The 16,681-nt window shown below is 37.6% G+C and overlaps 1 protein-coding gene across 4 annotated transcripts in view; it reads right to left on the minus strand.

The window, feature by feature from the left end:
- DNM1L (dynamin 1 like) overlaps nt 1-16,681 on the minus strand; it is a gene marked incomplete at both ends in the record, with an annotated part of 41,240 nt that overhangs the window by 668 nt on the left and 23,891 nt on the right. For 2 of the 4 annotated variants that reach the window (XM_082008846.1, XM_082008845.1), the window contains 12 exons: nt 847-1,006; nt 3,530-3,639; nt 4,251-4,418; nt 6,705-6,782; nt 7,980-8,036; nt 9,701-9,793; nt 10,742-10,831; nt 10,936-11,091; nt 12,464-12,584; nt 12,778-12,984; nt 13,268-13,399; nt 14,008-14,128. In XM_082008846.1, coding sequence (XP_081864972.1) covers nt 847-1,006; nt 3,530-3,639; nt 4,251-4,418; nt 6,705-6,782; nt 7,980-8,036; nt 9,701-9,793; nt 10,742-10,831; nt 10,936-11,091; nt 12,464-12,584; nt 12,778-12,984; nt 13,268-13,399; nt 14,008-14,128 — 1,493 coding nt within the window. The remainder of the gene's footprint in view (nt 1-846; nt 1,007-3,529; nt 3,640-4,250; nt 4,419-6,704; nt 6,783-7,979; nt 8,037-9,700; nt 9,794-10,741; nt 10,832-10,935; nt 11,092-12,463; nt 12,585-12,777; nt 12,985-13,267; nt 13,400-14,007; nt 14,129-16,681) is intronic. The other 2 variants (XM_082008848.1, XM_082008847.1) reach the window with 1 other exon arrangement.

A 16,681-nucleotide genomic window follows, 5' to 3' on the forward strand; every position in this document is an offset into this window, starting at 1 on the left:
GAAGTTTGAGCTATGAGTTTGGCCCTAAAAAGTTTACCATTTAAAAGAGCGTTAACTGCCAGTTAATAAAGATTTTAATAAAATTTAATAAAATCTTTTAATAAAGAATAAACTTGCTGCAGGTGATCTTGGACAAGCAGTATTTCAGGGTATCCAGTCTCTCAAACACGCACTGTCTGACCACACTGCATATGAAAGAAAAGCACCTCTTGCTGCTTCTTCAGTGAGCTGAACTGGCAGAGGGACTCTCTTCTATGCAGTTCAATGCAAAGCAGCGTATTGCTGCTGGAGGTGCAGCAGACTGATACACCACATAACTGAATAATGAACAAGTGAAGAGTTCTGTAACACGTACATGCCACAAACGCACTGTCATACAGACGTACACAGAGGTCATCGTAAGTGAGCGCCAACATTCCCACTGTTCACATATCAGGGTAACTGTCTAGGTACACCAGCCATTAGCCAGTAGGCTCTAGGTGAAGCACACAAATGAATGGCACTTAAAAGACTGTATGCTTAATTTCCCAAAAGAGAACCGCTGAACACTATAAAGTAAAGTTACATAAGAGCAAATTATTAAAACGAAATGTATAAGTGAAAATAACACCAGATTAGGGCTTCTGCTTTATGTGCAAAATACAGTTTTCACTCTCTCAAGTACTCAATCTATGTAATACTTCCTGGTTACATACTGCTTTTAATTCCTCTAGCAGAGAGGAGTAATACACTAGCATACTCTTAAAAGCAGCAAAGAAAAAAGGAAGGCAAGTCTTCATATCAATGAGATTTTTTTGGATTTTCATTTCATTAACTACTCCCATGAGCTTCTGATCCTTTTAATACCTTTAGCATGTCAGCTGCCTCTTTTCTGCGCTGTGCCATGTCCTCAGATTCTGTCAGAAGGTCATCCAACAACAAGGATTTATACAGCTGGCCTACCAGTTCACTCTGAAGAGTGTCTTTCACGTGGTTCACCAGAAAATGCATCACTGCCTTTGGCACACTGCAAGCACATAAAGATTGTTTCTTCAGAAAGAAGTATCCAAAACCAGGTCTGCTCTAGATTGAAGAATGCACAGTGTGAGTGAGCAAGCAGCCACACACAACCTCGGCTCAAACTACCACGAATCTACTACTACCATAAATAAAACCTCTCTCTCAAGTAAATGCAGTATCTTGTGCAATTTAAGAGCTGTTGACTTTCTTCCAAATAGGATAGTTGCATTGTAAAGAACATGGATACACATAGTGTAAAAAAAAAAAAAGATTACTCACTGGAGACCAACCTGAGCCTCTACTGTGCTAGGCATGACAAAAAGTGAAGTATTTCAACCCAATCTTAATGTGTGAGTGAGAAAGGAAAGAGGCAAAGAAAGAATTCATACATCCAGTCTTACTTAGCAGACAAACTGAGAAGAGGATCACTGTTCAAACACTGGGCCACATCATCTCTGAGATCAGAGAGCATAAGGTGAGGGCAATTTAAAACTGCAAACCAAGTTTAAGTGTGAAAAATATATTTGTCTGGCATGGAGGTTTAGGCAGCAACCAATGAGATTCAAGAACAAGCCATCAGAAAGACATCACAGAATCTGTAGAACAGTATTTTTCAGCTCTCTGTCAGGCTAAAACACCTGAAAGAAACCACTGTCTTAGCTCCGATTTCCATGCCAGTAAGCTTCCTGAAAAAAATTCCAAGTATTGAATGTAGCTGTACCTGATTTTCTCTGGGACTTAGGATATGAGTAGCAGTACTCTTTTGAAAAAGTGGGGGGAAATATTTACATATTATTGACAAAATCAAATCATCATACTAGCTGTACCAAAATCTGGCGATATAAACAAAGGATCAGAAATTGAATTAATGCACTTCAGGTTATTTCATCAGACTGACAGTTAACTGACCATAAAAATACTGACGGTTGTTCCCAACTGAGAAATAAAACATGTTAGCTTTGTTGCTATAATTCTTAGAAGCAGTATTTTGCAACTAAAGTGCACTGGGAGTTAACATACAAACTGTTACTGACTCATTCAGTAGTGACCACATCACTCTTCTCATGTGCCCATAGAGAGATCTAAATCAAAATCATTTTCGTGGGCAGATCAAGAATTTTGCTCATTCTCAAGAGTGCTGCAATTGTTACTGCAGAATTAACTTGACAAGGACCATGCAAGTCTAAAGAGCCAGACCCAAGATCAACCAAGACCCATCATCACACCTGAGCTCTTGAAATCATACTCCCAAGTTTAGGTGGGAATTTTCCCACTACATTCTGCTGCTTTATAGTTCTTCCTAGCCAGTTGTGGGAAGACTTCTGGGAAATCATGATGACACTGTATATATCTATCAGTACTCAAATAATTCAATTTACATTCTCCTTTCAAGACAATACATTGCAAGTTCTACCAAAAGAAGAACTTAAGAAAGAAGCCTACAATATTTTAGAAGTTACCTTGCTAAGAGTAAAAGCAACCCAAAACTCAGGTTCAAACCTGTGTGGGTACAGATACCATCCAAATTATCCAAGTAAGAGCCTGAATTAGTTCTAGAGTATGATACAGGATGGACATGAGTACCATCTTCAAGAGGTATTTCCTAAAAACATTTCTGAAATAGGTGAGGATGTCCTAATACATCAAATTTATAATGTTTGAGAGAGCTTTTTATTTTGTTATGTATGCATATTTACTGCAAAGAACATGAAGGGTTTGTTTAGAGTACCCAAGGTGGTAACACTACTAGTACTAACACTTCAGTAAAAGTAAGGTGCACAAAGTAATTCCCTGACATGAAATACTAAAAATTGAGGACTATTAGTTTACTGGATATAATAAAATTTCTATGACCTCACTAATCTGCCCTAAACTCTGGTTTCCAGATTCCTGTATTTCCCCCCCAATTTACCATATATATCTCTCTCTCTATAAAAAAATAATTTGAAGTCAGGTATTTCCAAAGACTTAAGCAAAGCAAAGTTTTACATTCTTCTTAATTAAAAAAAAAAAGTATGACAATTTTAAGCAAAACTTTAAATTTAGGCATTTTCCATAGTTGCATACAACAGAAACATCACTTTTATGCTATTTGCATCCTTATGGCTAAATACTAGAAAACTTAGCAGTGGTAGTTCCTATTTGTCCTTGCCATTTGAAGTAACAGGATGGCAAGGCTAAGTTCTGTCAGGACTACACAGCACCTAGAGTGCATTCCAGTTATTTGCTGCAAATCATCCATCTGAATTGCAGTATCCTCCAGAAAAGCAGGCATCTCCTAAATAATCAATTAAACCTTTTACTTTATATAATACAGAACTCGAACCATTAGACAAAACAAGTGCTTCTTCAGGTTTCTTAATTCTGTGAAGGTTCAAGTTTTACTGCCACTGCCCCTTCTAAAAAAAAAAAATATATATTTTCTCTCTGCTTACAAATATAAATGATAAAATAACAAGATTATATGCATAACTCTTGAGATATCACAACATTTGTACGCCTTAAACATTTCTAGGAAGTTTTGTTTTACCTGTCCTGAATGTTCTTCCTGACAATAAGGAAGTAAGATTTAATAAGTCGTTCAATCACTTCACAATCTCGTTGCTCACGGGCAGAAAGTTTGCGTGCAACAGGTACAGGCTATGTAGAAAAATAAAAACCTCAGTTTACTCAAACTGTGGAGTCTAAAATAAACTATTGCTCTTTTAGTCTGCTGGTTGATAGATGTAACCTGTCCTGCATGGACATGTCAAAATCCAGATCTGTGAAACAAAGGTCAGAGAGCACCACTACTAAATTTATTTTTAAAAGCTCACTAAAGGAATTAAGCTCTCCAAAGACTTAAAGGATCTCCATCTATTTTTAACTTAAGTGTTTTTTGTTTTTAATGATTCTTTTCCTCCAATATAAAAATGCCAACTTAGGAAAAAAAAAGCAGGCATTTGAGTTGAGACATGAGTTGAGATTTGCTTCTGCAGAGACAGCGACATAGACAAGGAGTTCACTAGCACAGGAATTTGTGAAAGGAAGCCAGTTATCCCAAATGATAAGCTGAAACTGGAGTGGGCAGGAAAAGAAGGATTGGGCAAGCAGGAAAGGAGAAGAGACTGGCTAGAGCTCCCTGTCCCTATAGTGGTAATTATTTACAAAGATAGCATATATTAGTAGCAAAGTTACAAGATCTGGAATTCAGATATTTTCTTTCCTGAGCCTGAACTACAAGGAGGAGGTATTCGACTTTCTTGACTCACCACATCTAAAAGATTTACAGCATGTCCTTTTTGAGGACTAGCAGGTAGGGCTGCAGCCGGCTTGGCTTTTTCCTCTGCTGATACCTCTTCTGCTTTTGAGGATTTCAGCATTCCTCTCCAGTTGCCTGTTCCCGGCTCCTGAGACATATCTCCTGCTCCAGGAGCAGCCTGCACAAACAGCGCAATGAAGAAATATTGGAGAGTTAGGACTTGGGCACCGCAAAGCAGTGTCTCATAAAATCTACTACTACTGAGCTATAATAAGACTCACTAAAAAATAGATTTTTGTAGGTATATTCCCTTCATTCTATTCTTCATATTCCCCACCTTTGTTCTCCCCTTGCTGCTTACAGCTGACACAAAGTACCACTAAAGTAAAAGCTTTTAAAATTGTATTCTTACTAATAATGGTACGAAAATGCCTCGCATAGAGAAGCTCCGCAGCATTTTTAGGGTCCTGAATGGAAGACCGTTCCTGAAATATGGAATGGTCTTCCTAAACCATTTGGCTTTTACCACACATCCTTGGAGCAATACAACCTATGCTATCACATCATTCTGAAAGTATGTTTTGAAGATCATCGCAGCTCTTGGAAGACTTGAATTTAAATTCTTTGGTATTTAATGTAAATATAAACTGAAGGTGCTTACAATAACACTTAAAAAATATGCACATTTATGTTTCCGGGTACCATAACTACGAATGTAATTTGTGCTGCCAGACCTCAATTTACAGAAGGCTTTTTTTGGTACCAAATCAAAACAAAGAAAAAATCTCCATCCTCTGGAAGTGAAGATCAGAGTTTTTGGGAAGTTCCAGACAAAGAATGACTCCCTGATCCCCTGAGAAAAGGACATAACACCCAACTCTTAAACATTAGGAATCACTGGACAAAAGAAATATCAGTAGATGGTATGCACCACATGTTAAATTAGTATTCAGAAAAAAACCCCCAAAACAGTCTATTTTGATGTGGAACAGTGGTAATTTTTATTTTGTACCTTTCCATAAGCCTAGTATCTGTTCTATTTACTACTGTGCTTTAAAAATCTACTGCTGTTTGAAAAACATTCAAGGTCATTCAAGGTTCTGAACTACTACTACAGGTGTCTTCTTTCAGATATAAGAAGTAAGCCAAATTTATCTATTGTGTTTACAATTAAAACACCACAGGCTGATCTTCAGTCTAAAAAAAAGCATGAGGAACAAAGCATGGCAACTAGAATACCAACAGCTTCATACTAGGAGGAAACCCAGCTAAACCCAGCTAAACTGTGCACATCAGAAATATTAAAATTCACAATACTTCAGAGCTGCTGTAAAAAATACACTATAAGAATTCAAATCAATCTCTGTTACTAAGAGAGAGACACTGATGAGGAAAGCTCCCTTACGCTATTTCTGACTACAAGACAGCCATTCAAAATGGCAAAAATCCCTATGCCACTCTCATTCAGTATTACTGTGGAGCCTGTTCTATCTCCGAAGTTTTTTCGGCAACAAAGCTACATCCTTTCACAAGAAAAAGTCTTGAGTATCTTTCACCTAATAAAGGACAGGTTTTGTGGGAAACACAAACCAAGTTTGGTAGCTTCCTGCAACTTCTTAAGTCACAACAGTATCTTCAGCAGCTCTTGATTTCTTTTTATGTTTGCAGCCTATCAGAACCTCTAAAAGTCTAATGAAAATAATAGTTAAAATTCTTCTACTGACTAGATTTTGACTTTAACTACTTTGTTCAGGACAGAAATGGCAGTTTTGCACTGGAAGCTGAATGTGCATATGCAATGAAGCAGAAAGCCCGAGTCATCTTAGTACTCTTAATACACAAACTTGTGACTACCCATCTTTTCTGACTCCAAGTAAAAGCTATTAGCAAAAATGTCTTTACAGTAATGAGCTGTTATTTTAACACGAGAGAAAGCACACCTAAAGTGTAAAAAACCACTGCAGAACACATTTCACGAATATAAGTAAACCAGGGATTGAACGATTATGTGACACAACAAAAAGGAGGTTCAGTTTGAACAAAGCCTATAAAGATTCCCTGCAGGAAGCAGGAAACTCACATTTTTAGCTTATCTTCTGTCCTCCTTCTTTAACTGTCAACACATTAAAAACATGCAGTTTAACAACCATGCTCAACACTTTTGATTACAATACTGTTGCACCAAACAATCTACTGACTACAGTTTGAGGCAAATTATGCTGCATACTTGCACCACAATATATAGCAACCAAGAGTTCAATCAGAAAGCAGTGACTTTGCCACCTAATGGCACATCTTTGCTTGGCACTGCACATACTAAAATCATTAATGCCAAGTCGTCTATACTCTGTAAGGCATACTGTGTCAGTGACAGAGCACTAAATACAAACTGCTTTCCGTATTATCTGCGGTGCACCACAACAGAAATGTGCATGCAGTGCTTATAGGAAAAATCAAGACAGACCTTGCCATCAGCCTCAGCAGAAGCAGCAGTAACAGTCTCCTGGGAAGCAGGTGTCAATACACCTGGAGCTTTAGTAGACTAAGGAAGGTAAAAATGCAGGGAGGGGGGGAAGAAAATTCAACTGAAGACCACCAAATCTACCTAGCAAATTTCATACACTTTTACCTACCAGCACCTTTAAAAAAATCCAGAAAAGAAAATATTTTGAATTTGCAAGCAAAACAGTAATATAAGCTGAAAGAAAAAGCATCTCCAAGACCATTAAGAATCTTTTTGGTTTTACTGGCCATCAATTTCATTTCAGCTCCTACACTGATGATAAAAATATGAAGTCAATAAAAAGAAGGATCAAAGACCACTGAAAGCAATCCCTAGTGAACCTTAAATTCCCAGTTCATCCATCAGCTGGCTTCTACTGATTAAAGGCAGTAATATTAGATCTATTCTGGGACTCTGTCTCACTTTTTAAGCTAACAAACTTAATGAACTGATTTCTATCAGCTGTAGTAACTCCTGTTACAACTTGTAAGAAGCTTAAACTATAGTCTGTATATTTAAATTCTAAATACTTTACATAATATTAAATACCTAACTGCCTAAAATTCCAGCTGATTGTCAGAGCATTCATTTCTACCGACAGTCGATGTTCTCCATGACACGTGGTTTTTCCACCCATCTACTTATTTGTCACTGAACTAATCCCAAAACCTGGTAAAACTAAGCAGGCTCCAGAGACAGAATACATGACTGGATTATGATGATCAACTGAAAACATAACCTCCACCACCTCGTCCCAAAGAAAGCAAGACTGCAATAAATTGCAGTTTTAAGAGTAACTTTTAAAAAAAAAACAACCACCCACCAAGTCACTATGTTGGCACACTGAATATTTCAAATCACTTGTTTATCTTTTGAAATCAGTGTGTGTCATCCCTAAATTTAAGCATGCAAGTTCTGACTCCATCTTTAACATCTGCAGACATTTTAAGCCTTACCTCAGATGACATGCAAGTAGTAAGTTTTAATATTAATGTAAATTTAAAGGCAAGTCTTCAGAAATGCCAGATTTAAAACCTGCCAAAAATTGCATCTTTGGAAGAAGAAAATAACATTCCACTTCTATCTTATGAAATTGAAAGAAAAAAAGTCAATACCTGGAAGCTCCCAAGACTGTTACTAGGGCAGCATATCAAAGCTTCCAATACTTAGATTGGATCAAAGGAGAATGCATTAAACTTTAAATGGATAAAGAAATAAAAATCAACATTTACTTACCTTGTCTCGTGGCACAGCAGAAGGCAATTCCCGGGCTAACCTGTTACGCCTTTGTTCCTTTAAAAACAATCCAGCAAGACCTCAATTATGTATTACTCTGTATCAACATGTATGTGAGATTCATATTTTACAGATGATTTACATTTTAGAGACAAACACTAGTAAATTTCATCTCATCCACTGTCATGTAGTCATACTATGATCCTATGAAAACCTCAATTATTTGAGTAAAACTACTCTGATTACCTGGTCAAAAGTAAATTCTCAATATAAAAACTTTTTGCAACACACTCCATAATCAAAACTAGAGCCTTTAAAAAACAAGATCAAAGCTACACAGTTTGGCTCACCATAGATACCCTACAGCCCTCATTAAGCTTTAAATCTTCAAAGTAATCTGAAAGGATTTGATTCTGTGGCCAGCAGGGTTAGCTATGATTAGCCTAAAAGGAAGAAAGAGGCAGCAGAATTCACTTTATAGAAAAACAGTACTTGAAGCAATCAGGACGAACAAAGATCTGATTTTTCTTGAAATTCAGAATTGATTGTCCACTGAATAAGAATAAGATGTTTTATGTGCTTTGTTTCTTCAAAAATCTCAATGTCCTGTTCAGAAACATGTTGGGAAAGAACTAGTTTAAGTAATACACAATAATACAATAATCTCGTATGTTCAACGTCACAAAGTCCTAATTTTTGTACTCACGGCAGTTTGCATACACATTGTTTCTGAACTAGATTCAAGAGCAGTGTACTAAGGCAAATTCAACTGCATACCCGTTCAACATAGAATTTATGTATAGAAGAACGTAAAAGGTTATAACTAAGGAGCAGAAATGATAACATAAGCATTTAAAAAAAGAACACTACTATGAAAGAATGTGTTGGATAAACAGGGGAACACAAGAATATTAGCGCACTCTTAGCCAGGTGGATGAAGTGCTGCAAAAAAATCACATGGCAAAAAAGAACTGAGCAGATCATTTGTAGAACAACTGCTTCTATAGGACGATGACAGCAACAAATATTATCAAAGCTGGGCTTGAAAAACAGAAAGACTACTGAAATTGTAAGCAGCTTATGGGAGATCGACGGAGAAAATTGTCTTAGAGAGACTGAAGCATGGTAACACAGAGATTCAAGAACAATGCCAAAAGGAAGCAGGAATTAGAACCTGAATAGAGGAAACAAACCTTGTATTACCCTTTCATGAATGAGAGTAACATTATAGATATTGATACAAAATGCAGTTACTTTGACGTTAAAGAGCATTTTACAACTACCTATTTAAAGTTTCTCTTCCAAAAATTTCATTTAACAACCAATACTCAATCAGGTGCCCATCTCATTTTCCAGATAGAAATACAGGCAGAATTGTTTTTAGTGAAATACCAACCACTGTTCCTGAATGTTAATATGCAATTTAAATCTAACAAATCAACAAATCACAAGATAAAGAGTATACACCATATTTGTCATATATATCACATTTTTATACTCCATTTTTATATTTGTAATATATCACATTTTAATATATATCACATTTCAACAAATCACAAGATAAAGAGTATACACCATATTTGTAATATATCACATTTTTATACTTCAATATGTAGCACCATGCTTCAATGAAAGAAATTGAAGCATTTGTTCTTTTACCAATTATTTAGGCTCTCACTTAAAGGAGCCAAAAGACCTTTTAAGAGAATGGATTTTCTTACCTCTATGTTGTTATTCATTAAACCACAGGCATCAGCAAAGTCTGGGTGTTTGGTATTGATATAAGCCAACTCAATGGCCACTAGATTATGAACCTGCAATGCAATGTCATTCACAGTTCAGAAATGCAGTGCGTAAATCTAATGCTAGTGAAGAGCAATGACCTAGAATACTAAAGTATAGTCTAACTGTCCATAGCAAAAGACCATTCTTACTGCCCCAAAGACATAAAAGTTCTGATCCGGAAGGCAAGAAGGGAATTCATTCATTCATTGCAATACATTCAGACCTTCAGCCGTTTTGGATGTTACATCAGTTTAACTGGTAGCTTCATCAAGCTAACACCTCTCCAGCAACAAAAAAGCAAAACTCAGCAATTTAATGAGTGTAAGCTATGAGTAATGAAGTGAGCTATATAGTCATCTCCAGCCACAAGCTACATACATCATCTGAACCAGTGAGAGTTGGCTCACTATGGAGAATAGTTAGCGTACAGAACAATTTTTGCTTTTCACATCAAACATACACAGAGTCAATAACTGAAACACTTTGTTTCCTCACGAATAAGCAGCCCAAAGCAGACTTTTCTGTTAAAACATATTTACTCAAAGCTGGAAGTTGAATTTTTAGTCCTCGGTAGCTAAAGGCATTACAAGCAAAATCAACATTTCATGTTGATTTTCTCTCCGAAACACACAGAATAATTGAACAGCTTCTGTTACAAGGGAGTGAAATACACCTATACCAGAAAGACTAGGAGACGTTAAATCCAAGTTTTAGTAAAATTCTTCTTGTAAAACTGAAACATAAGGGACCCTAAGCTGAAGAGAGTTCCCCCATCCCTTTGTTTTTTATGTATCTATCTTCTAATATAGAAGAAGTTTCAAACTGTGTAGATATTAAATACTTAGCTATTTAACAGATATAAGTTAAGATTCCTCTAATAATTTGGGTTCCTGACATTAGAGAGCAAACAGAAGCATCAAGAAAGACTCCAGAAAACACACACTTTTCCAACAGAATTGTAGTAGACAGAAAATTACCATTTCATTTGTGACAGGAAGTCTTCTACGCAGAAGACAGGTTACTACTTCAACTATGGCATCATGCAATTTAGGAAACCTCAATAATTCCTAAAAATAAAACAAGAATTTACTGATGAGACTTCCAGAATTTTGTAGGGAAGGTAGGGGAAGCCAAATAACTACAAACATAATTCTAAAACATGCATTTTTACCTGTGTACTGTAATTACTACAATGTTGGATAATCCTCTGCATTTCTTCATGAACCAGCTCCACACAGCGCAAGCTAGGTTCTTCTAAACGTTTAATTTGCCTTTTTACCAGCAATTCAAATGAAACTTCAGGAACAAACAAGGCAGGACGAGGACCCTAGTTCAAAAAGAGGGAAAAAGCCGTTAAATTGTGTATTAAAACAATATGCATTTCTAATTAGTAGTATTTGATGAAGCCCAGAATAAATCAGGTCACAGTGCCTCCACTCAAAAGAACACTCAGAACAGGCCTTAAGAGTAAAACACATTATAAGAATATTTAAATATAAAAGCTGTAAAATATAAAGTTATTACCTTTAAGATAAACTCTGTGTTAAATCATGATTAACTAGCATCCTTATAGAAACTTGAGGATTTCTACCTACTAATGTCACTCTAGGCTTACAACTATGAACAATTCTTTTCATATTTGTGGATCCAACTTTAAATGAAATTTATTATAAAGGCGAAGATATTATCTTCCTAACTTCAGAGAAAAGTTAACATTATTTATTTGACAGTCCTGGGCATTCAATTCTTACTGCAAGGTAGAAGGGTTTTCTCTTAAGTATAATCATAATACAGTGTCACTGATTTACAATCTTTGCAACAATTTAATTTATGACCATACAGACCAATGCTTAACTATAGATAAAACATTTTTTACCTGAAATGTCCTTCTTTTTTTCCAATTAAATGAGCTTTAGAAACACAAAGATGTGATATATCACATAGAAACAAGACATGTCTCGTGTTACTAAATGCTGGTTTACACTTTATATTTACAGAAGGATACGAGCATGCACAGAGATCATTGCTGCAGAGTACCTAATGCACACCAAGTTTGAGTAATTGTTGACCATGCAGAAACTTGACTCTCTGTCCACACCCAACAGAACACAGTACAAAGGCAGACTTACATGTTTGACATCCAAAGTCAAGCTCTAAGGAGTGAACATTCTATATACTGCAAAATTTAAAAGTTAACTTATTCTTAATTCTTAGCAACACCAATTCCCATATTCACCAAATCTGTCATGTAAACACTGAACCATTGAAGAGTTGTGGCCCTTATACAGAATTAAAATAGCTGAATCTGTCCTAGCCCATACATCTCAGACTGTTTTCATAACTAACAGAAGTGCTTAATGCAAAAATCAATGCAGAGGCAGTCTTTCATCACCATTTCTGTAATATATAATAGCTTCAGCAAAGGGTTGCCAAAACTGGGCCTGAGCTTTATTTCAGCCTGCAAATAACAGCAATGAGATGTACGCATTCACCTTAAACTTGTTCCATATAGGAAAATGGCTGCAAATTTGGATATTGTAATTTTTCTACTTAAAATACTAAAAAGCATGATTCAGCCTGTTCATATTAACTCTTTCAGCTGAGATCATTAATTCACAGGACTGAAGGAGCACAAATTTATTGAAACCTTATCTTGAAATTCAGTATATAGCAACAACACTTAGAAATAGAGCACTCACAGTAGCATTTCTAATGGCAGTCAGAATATCAATTGTGTTAAGGCCACCTAGCGGGTCAACAGATTCTAAAGTTCTTCCAAAGGTCTCATGAAAAATGTAACAGATTCTGGCTCCACCGCATCTGAAAGAATAAAAAAAACAACTGAAGTAGCAAACAAGAAAAAAGCTCTCACTGCAAAGATTTTTTACAGTTACTTGGATTCTTTTGAATGTGTTACACTCTAGTGTAGTACTATTGCCAATGAAAGCCAACAGGAGCCACTGGGTTGATCTAACTGCTCAGTCAATATTCTAGAAAACCATTTGGTACTTACAGCTCCGAAGTCTCTATGTATTTTGCTGTTCCTTCAATAGTGTTACAATATTCTGTGGCAAATTTGGTAATAAGCTGCAATAAAGTGGCACTTTTGTCCTCTACAGGTTCCCCGTAGCTGTTTAGTAGAGACTGGTACTGAGCAGCTAAAACGTTGATTCTGGTTTTCAGTTCTGGCAAGCAATCCCTGATATGATGCATCAGTAGTCTAAAAATAGAAAATAGTCCCTCATGAGAAGAAAGGAAGTTTCAGCTTTATCGTCTCCATCAAAACAGAGAAGAGATAGCAAATAATAACCAAAGGAAAACATTTACTCAGGAAAATTACAGTAAATTCAAAACTGAATTTGGAACCAAACAGAGTTTTCCTTAATGTATCTCTATACAGCACCAAATGAGAAAGAAAAGGTAAAAATAAATGTTTACACATATTTCTAATACACCAGTTTATAGAAGCACACATTTATTTTATTTTACATAATATGTAATACCTGTTCAGTGTTCTAGCAAGATACTTGGTTCCGTTTCGATTGGCTAGGGAGGGATACTTCTTTTGAAGAAAACCATACTCATCACGAATGGAGTCAGCTACACTCTTCTTATTATTAATATCCAACTGACTCCTGAAGTTAAAAGGCAGAGTTACACACTAGTTAATAGATGCAAAGTAAAATTAATTTACGCTTCTGCTTTTCTGGACATCTAACAGCTGGTTTTTGCTTTACACACATAACTCATCTTCTTTAGACAATAAAGGGTTTGATTTGTTGTTCCATGCAGCAGTCAACAAATCAGTATGGGTAGCAGCTGTACACAGACTAAGCAATGCTTTTATCAAAACTACATGAGATTTGACCTAGCTAATGCAAAAAATAAAGTGAACAGTACTATAGCCGTATGCAGTTGGCACCAATATATAGAAGATCTGTACTGGATCTGTGCTAATGTGAACAGCTGGCCAGAAGCATCCTCAAGCTATGAAACAACAGGGGAAAGAAGAAGTGACACTACAGTTCTTTAGAAGTGTCCCTACTTCCTTCTAAATTAGCAGTTGGTTGACTGGAAGAACAGACAGGCTTTTAAAAAGTGAGCAACAAGCTGCTCGCTTATGCAGAAGTTTATTTCAATATCAAGTCACCTTATTCTTAAAACCGTATTCATGGTTAAAAAAGCCTAAAGAATTACTTCATATTAACAGTTTTAAAAATAGCATGAATGTGCCCAGACAGACCTGTTTACTACTCCAATGATGCCGAGTTTGACTGGAATCACTCTTCCCATAAGCACATCCATAGCATCAGTGCCAGCATCCATGAGATCCAGCTTTGTGATTACAGCAAGGGTTCTTCGACCTACCAAAAGGAAAACTCACTCATGGGGATGTTTTGTCTCGATCAGGGTAGCTAAAATTCATCATTCAAAAAGTTCCTCAGACAGCTGCATGAAGTCTAATACTGCAAACCAGCACAGACTAACACCAAGAATATGTGGTGTTGGTCTATCTGGAGCCCCTTATCAACAGGAGTATAAGAAAGTATTTGGTTTCTAAATATACTGCTCCCCACACAGATCTGGTTAAAGAAAAGGTTTAAGCACCATGCACTTTGAAATTATAGTCATTACTGATTACAGCAAATATTTCTGCATATTACATGAGGTTAGAGGCATTTCTAAGCACTTGTGGAGAAGACTAAGTAAGGCAAACAAGGGACTTGCAAGTGTGAGTGGACTGAACATATTCCTAGCACATATACAGGACCAGATGTGATGGCAATCTGTTTGGAACTATATTTGAAATACACCTACCCACTGGAGAAGCTGCTAAAGGAGGCAACAGCCCCACTTCCAGTATAGTGGAAAGCCCCAAGAGACTGAATAGCTTGAAATCCATCCACTGAAGAAGCTTTAGGGGATTTAATTTTGCTATTTTTAGAATAAACATATTTTTATTGAATATGTGACAATGTTTTCCAAATTAAAACTAAGCTTCACATTGGACACTGTGGAGGATAAAGTGACCTAAATTCATTAAATAGGTAAATATTGCACATCTAAACAGGTAGGCTAACATGCACAGGATTTGTCTGGAACCTTAGTATTTCCTGGGTTCTTTGGTCTGAAAAAAACATGGCAAGAACTTTTTCTTTAAAATATAACACACTTTTTGAGTCTAAAAATAAACTAGTACCTCAGCAAAATCAGCAGGTCCTTGGGTCCTGAAACTTTCAGATGAATGCAAGTCAGAGTGTCTGCCTACTTTGGTACTTCAAGTTCTCATTACATATCATTATTCCTACAGAACCTGCAACAGGAGCCGCCACTCCAGGCCTTTAAGGTTTAGAATTTCGGGAAGTTATCCAAAAGTCACAGCTCATCATTTTTACAGGGGTCAATTAAAAGGAAAGAGTCTGGGCCATAGTCACTTTAAACTAGATTTGAAGGGGGAAGGGGATAAAACCAGGCTCACTAGAGATGAGCCTAGGGGTGGCATGCTGGAGTTGGGGGTGAAATCAATAGCCCAGCTCAAGTGCATCTACACCAGTGCATTCAGCATGGGCACCAAACAGGAGGAGCTGGAAGCCATTGTGCAGCAGGACAGCCATGACTTAGCCGCCATCACAGAAACATGGTGGGATGACTCTCATGACTGGAGTGCTGCAATGGACGGCTATCAGCTCTTCAGAAGGGATAGGCAAGGAAGGAGAGGTGGTGGTGTGGCTCCGTATATTAGGGAGTGTTTTGACTGTATAGAAATCAATGATTGTGAAGACCAAGTTGAGTGCTTATGGGTAAGAATGAGGGGGAAGGCCAACGAGGCAGATATCCTGCTGGGGGTCTGTTATAGACCACCCAACTAGGATGAAGAGGCAGATGAAACATTCTATAAGCAACTGGCAGGAGTCTCACATTCGCTGGCCCTTGTTCTTGTGGGAGACTTCAATCTACCGGACATCTGCTGGAAGTATAACACGGCAGAGAGGAAACAGTCTAGGAGGTTCCTGGAGTGTGTGGAGGATAACTTCCTGACACAGCTGGTGAGTGAGCCCACCAGGGGAGTTGCCTTGCTGGACCTGTTGTTTACAAACAGAGAAGGACTGGTGAGAGATGTGGTGGTCAGAGGCCGTCTTGGGCTTAGCGATCACGACATGATAGAATTCTCAATTGTGAGTGAAGTAAGGAGAGGGGTCAGCAAAACTGCTACCATGGACTTCCGGAGGGCAGACTTTGGCCTGTTCAGGTCACTGGTTGAGAGAGTCCCTTGGGAGACAGTCCTGAAGGACAAAGGGGTCCAGGAAGGCTGGACAGTCTTCAAGAAGGAAATCTTAAAGGCGCAGGAGCAAACGGTCCCCATGTGCCTTAAGAAGAGCTGGCGGGGAAGGTGATCAGCCTGGCTGAACAGGGAGATTTTGCTGGGACTCAGGGAAAAGAGGAGAGTTTATCACCTCTGGAAGAAGGGGCAGGCAACTCAGGAAGAGTACAAGGATCTCGTTAGGTCAAGCAGGGACAAAATTAGAAAGGCAAAAGCCCAGCTAGAGCTCAGTCTGGCCACAGTTGTAAAGGATAATAAAAAATGTTTTTACAAATATATTAACAACAAAAAGAGAGGCAAGGAGAATCTCCATCCCTTACTGGCAAGGATATGGCAAGGAGCATTGTCTCCAAGGACGAGGACAAGGCTGAGGTACTTAATGCCTCCTTTGCCTCGGTCTTTAATAGCCAGTCCAGATATCCACAGGGTATTCAGCTCCCTGAGCTGGAAGATGGGGATGGAGAGCACAATAAACTCCTCATAATCCAGGAGGAAGGAAGCAGTTAACGACCTGCTAAGCCACCTGGATACACACAAGTCTATGGGGCCTGATGGGATCCACCCAAGAGTACTAAGAGAGCTGGCGGAGGAGCTT

The sequence above is a fragment of the Phaethon aethereus genome, assembly GCF_964289735.1.
Source record: "Phaethon aethereus genome assembly, chromosome: 1".
Taxonomy (NCBI): domain Eukaryota; kingdom Metazoa; phylum Chordata; class Aves; order Phaethontiformes; family Phaethontidae; genus Phaethon; species Phaethon aethereus.